This window comes from Austrofundulus limnaeus, unplaced genomic scaffold (assembly GCF_001266775.1).
Source record: "Austrofundulus limnaeus strain Quisiro unplaced genomic scaffold, Austrofundulus_limnaeus-1.0 Scaffold80, whole genome shotgun sequence".
In the NCBI taxonomy this organism is placed as follows: domain Eukaryota; kingdom Metazoa; phylum Chordata; class Actinopteri; order Cyprinodontiformes; family Rivulidae; genus Austrofundulus; species Austrofundulus limnaeus.
In genome coordinates, this window is record NW_013952482.1 from 1,294,701 (window position 1) to 1,299,773 (window position 5,073).

At 43.6% G+C, this 5,073-nt stretch overlaps 1 protein-coding gene across 1 annotated transcript in view; it reads left to right on the top strand.

Moving 5' to 3' along the window:
* Window positions 1–5,073, top strand: part of LOC106519666 (E3 ubiquitin-protein ligase RBBP6) — a 13,476-nt gene that overhangs the window by 4,553 nt on the left and 3,850 nt on the right. The window contains exons 8-14 of the mRNA XM_014011426.1: window positions 215–278; window positions 419–476; window positions 567–615; window positions 701–1,024; window positions 1,140–1,235; window positions 2,874–4,467; window positions 4,597–5,041. Coding sequence (XP_013866880.1) covers window positions 215–278; window positions 419–476; window positions 567–615; window positions 701–1,024; window positions 1,140–1,235; window positions 2,874–4,467; window positions 4,597–5,041 — 2,630 coding nt within the window. The remainder of the gene's footprint in view (window positions 1–214; window positions 279–418; window positions 477–566; window positions 616–700; window positions 1,025–1,139; window positions 1,236–2,873; window positions 4,468–4,596; window positions 5,042–5,073) is intronic.

A 5,073-nucleotide genomic window follows, 5' to 3' on the forward strand; every position in this document is an offset into this window, starting at 1 on the left:
GTCTTTCACATTAAATTCCAGTGAAATATATTTATGTTTGTGGTTGTAATGTGACAAAATATGGAAAAGTTCAAGGGGTATGAATACTTTTGCAAACCTCTGTATTTTAGTGACCTACAAATGGAACAACAGAGAGGAGCGCGCTTTGAATAAATGTCAAATTGGCCTGCCATAGCAGCTTTTTTGATTCTTAATATGCACCCTTTTCTTTCAGAGAGGCTGATCTAGAGCCAGCTGTGACTCAAGAATCTGCAGGAACATCAAAAAGTACTTCACAGGTGGGTCCACAATCTTGTAGGCCAGGGTTTTTAAATTGTAATTTTAAATACCTAACCTAATTTACAGAAAATAAACGATATCATAACCTGCAGCCTTTTAAAAAATATTGTAAACTTTATTATTATTATTTTTTCTGCAGAGTTACAGTTTACCTGTTATTAGTCACCTACCACTTCCAAGGCCAAGTCATTCATCAGGTTAGAAGCTTTATTTTCTAAATGATGTGTGGTTTAAATGTAAATGAGAGATGAAGAAATAAAATGATAATTTTATCTCTGCTATATTAGGTCACCAACCGAGGCCCAGCCAGCCCCATAGAGGAGGAAACAGACACTGGTAAAACTCATCCACAAACTTGTTCTCGTCTAATTTTTCCTTTGTAAAATCTCGTTCTCATGATTCTTCCTCTTTTTCTTACCAGGTACAGAAGTAGAGGGGAGCAACCCTCTAGTCACCTACAGACAGCGTTACCTCCTGCACCCGCTCCTCAAGTTTATCCAGCTCCCCTGTATCCGGCCCCACCCCAGCCCTACCCTCCTACGTACAACGCTGGGCCTGGCCTTATCCCCCCACCTGCCATCAGTTTCCAGCCACAGCCGGTCTATGCCCCTGTACCACCAGGACTCAACCCTCCCTGGGTTGCTCCCAGTGCCCCTCCTGCTCTTCTTCAGTTACCACCATCTTTAATGCAACCCCCTCTATCTAAAGAGGATTTCTACAGACAGAGGCACCATCGACAGGACAAGTGAGTGTCTTTAAACAGCTACACTGTTTCATTTAATTTTACTTTGGGTTTGATGTTATAAACGTATTCAGCAGAATAGAAAATATTTAACTGACAGTTTTGATTTTCTTTTCAGAGTTACATCCAAACTGGATGAATTCACTAAAGACTTCCATGAAGAACTTATGAAATACAGAAATGCATCAAAAAGAAGGAGACGGTCCTATTCCAGGTATTTTGATTTAAAAAATGTATCAGTTTTATTAGGTATCAGCTGTTTGTTCAGTTCTGACAGGCTGTTGTACAAACTATTAGTCGATGAAGTTTGGCTTGGCTTTTGGTTGAAGCTGTGCATACATCACATGTTCTCCAAAACATAATTTAAATAAAGTTCAGATAATAAACCAGGACTATTCAACTAGCGGCCCACGGACCACATCAGGCCCGCGAGTGACCAAAGTTCAGCCCGCCATTTGGTTAATTCATTTCTTAAGACCAAACCCCCGGTTTTCTACTTTAATTACTCAAGCTATTTTAGTTAAACATAGACATGTTTGGTATCTACAGAAATGTCAGAATTTTGTCTAGATGCTGGTCAAAACCATTTCTATGCACTCGCAAGACTAGGAATGGGTACCTTTGACATTTGAATCGACTCGGTACCAATATCCGGTACCTGGGAATCGGTACCGGTACTTAACAGTACCAATTTTTGGTACTTTGTGTGCGTTGTTTTTTTCTAATAATAAACTTTTTTTTTTTTACATATTTCTCAATATATAAAATTTAACAAATATCAAGACAACATCCAACTCTATGAATTGTAACATCAGTTGTTAAGCAAATTTCTTTAAACTGAAAACTCTTGAAAACAACAAGACTGTTTTGTCTTATTACACAAATTAAAATCCAGCTCCACATGTTTCTATTGATGTCATTTCTCCGCTAGAAAAGTTGTGTGATGGAGGTCCAGAAGGCAAATAAGTTTAAATCAAATAAGCAAAAGAGGATGGAGTTAAATAATTGTCGTGACTGTCCGGATCCACCTCTGTTGTTTTCCTCTGCCGGTCTCTGTTTAATGATGGATGAAATAAAGAAAGTGGTGGTGCTTTATTTACTTTGAGCAAGCGAACGTCGTGCTCACCAGATAATTAATCCACCAGATGATTCAGTGGCGCTCTGTTCGGTGAGTTTCACTCCAGGAGCTGCAAGGCTTTCAAGCTACGCCGAACTCTACTGAACTAGTGGCTTCTGACGTCATTACGCTCTTGCGCGATGCTGCGTTCAGGACAAGCATGGAAAATCCCCCACTCTTACACCAATACGGTCGCAATGATGCGTTTAGGTACCGAAACATGGTACCGTTTGATGTTACGTGAATAGATACTCTGTAGTACTGACAGAATTCGGTCGGTACTTTAAAAAGTACCCAAAGTATTCGGTACCCATCCCTACTCAACACAGTTAAACTACAAGCAGTTGAAGATAAAACTATGAAAATGAAAATAAAATTGGTTTAAAAGTTGGTAAATCAGAGATGTCAAAATATGTTTTGTGGTAAATAAGRGGCTGAATGTGTGGTTGTTTTTGTTGTTTATCTCTTATTACAAAGTGTTCTGTATGCTGTATTCATGATTAAATGCAGCAAAATAAACTATTTCAAAGGTAACATGTCTTTGTAATACTTGGTTTATTTACATAATGACTTTAATTACTGGATGTTCGGCCCCTGTGCCTGGGTTGAGGCCCCTGGAGCACTTTAGTTGAATAGCCCTGGCCTAAACAGTTACGGTTAGTTGGTGTTTGTTATATTTATTGTGTTGTTTGAATTCTTTTTAATCTTGAAACTTTTTTTGTTGCTGTTTTTTAGGCCTCGATCGTACAGCCGCTCTCCATTCAGCCGCTCGATAAGCCGCTCACCTTATTCACGATCTAGGTCAAGATCCAGGTCTAGATTACGATCCAGGTCTTACTCTTTTTCTCCTGGTCGATCCCGTTCACGGTCTCATGGCCGATCTTACCCCCGCTCACCTTATTCTAGACGTAATGGACGCAGCTTTGCACGTTCACGGACAAGGTCCCGCTCTCGTTCAAGGTCATATGGTTACCGACGCTCAGGCTCACCACGGTCGCCTCTTTCCTACCGTGGTGGGGGTTGGGATGGAGCAGAAGGTGCCAGGCCCTATAGGTCGAGGTCACGGTCTCCTGGCGGCTATCAAAGCCGTAGCCCTGGTGGACGAAAGCCACCTCCTCGGGAATTGCTGCCGTATGACGTAAAGGGAGCCAGTCCTGGAGGCCATGAGCGCTGGGACAGAGACCGATATCGACAGTGGGAGAAGGAGTACACAGACTGGTACAACAAGTATTACAAAGACTACGACAACAAACATCCTGCCCTGCATCACAGAGGTCATGGTAGTAGAGACAGGGAACGGGACAAAATGTCGACATCATCCAGAGATTATTCGCCCCAGGGCAAAGGAAGACGAGGGAAAGACGAGCGAGTTGGTCCAYCTCACCATCCCCCATCTTCTGCTGCATCAGGTACGAAGACCAGCTCTAAGATCTTGAAGTCAAAGAAAATCAAAAAGAAGAAGCCGGGAGAGGAACCTGAACCATCACAACGATCCATGGAAATAGGCGATGCCACTCCTGTTAGGGATGAACCAGTGAATGAAGCATCACAAAATAAAACATCCCCTCTCTCTTCAAGGCCTTCAGGGGCCACTGCAGCTCTTAAAGCTCCAGCTTCTAAAGGTGCAGCTGGTAAACCCACAACCAAATTGACATCTAAGGCTCAGTTGGATAAAACAAAGAATGAAAAGGGTCAAAAGGTGAAAGCTAAAGTGAAGACTGAGGCTGTGAAGTTGAAGAAAAAGACTGGCGAAGCTGTGTTGACCAAAAAGAAAGATGCCTCAATTCCCTCTTCTGTTACTAAACCATTAAAGACTATTAAAACCAAACCAGAGGATGCTTCTAACTTAACTACACCTAAGAAGGAGAAGAGCAAAAGCTCCACTGTGCGGCCCGCCTTGGTGAAAACTCCACCAGCTTCCTCCCACAATCTGCCTCTACCTCATCATTCTCTTCACGACGGCCCTCGATCTAGCCACGAGTTACAGGGTAGAAGAGATTTCTCAAAAGGTGATGGTCACCTGCTCCATCCCAGCAGACCCCTGATGCCTCCTCGACCGCCATCCCCAATGGACAATTGGAGGAGGATGGGTGAGGAGGGTCGCTCTCTACTGGGACCCCCTCCTGAAAAATTTAGGAGAATGGATGGACCTGGAGGGGATGCCCCCTTTTACCTGCACCCCCATCCACTCCCACTCCCACTCCCACTACCACTCCACAGGTTTCCACACCCTGGGGACAGGCCTAGTCTTCTCTCTTTGCCAAGTATTCATGAGCTGGGCCGTGGAGATATGAATCGAGGATCCATTAGACCTTCAATGGACATTCAGGTTAGTCTCGTTCTATAATAAGAAGTTGTCACATGGTTGTCAAACCTTTAAAACTTGTTTCAGTGAAAATGCTATTTCGTGTCTTTATCGTGTTTGTTTGTTTGTTTGTTTGTTTGTTTTTGTCTGCAGAAGCCACTGAGGAAAATCAAGTTGAATAGAGATCTGGGGCGAAGAGGCAGTATTGAGAGAGCCCCCTCTGACAGGACAGGTCCTGACAAGACAACCTCTACCTCTGATCGGTCAGCTGCTGCACCTGAAGGAGACAGAGTCAGGAGTTCATTAGAGCCAGCTGGCAGGAAGGAGCGATCAGCATCTGCCGAAAGGGCTGTCTCCAGAGAAAGACCAGGCAGTGCAGGAGAAAGACGCTATGGCTCAAACCGTGAGCAGGACAGAAGCTCAGGTCAGGATAGAGAGCGAGACAGACATTTTGCTTCTGACAGAGGCAAAGACTTAGGTTCTGACAGAGACAGAAGCAAAGACTTGGGTTCCGACAGAGACAGAAGCAAAGACTTGGGTTCTGACAGAGACAGAAGCAAAGACTTGGGTTCCGACAGAGACAGAAGCAAAGACTTGGGTTCTGACAGAGACAGAAGCAAAGACTTGGGT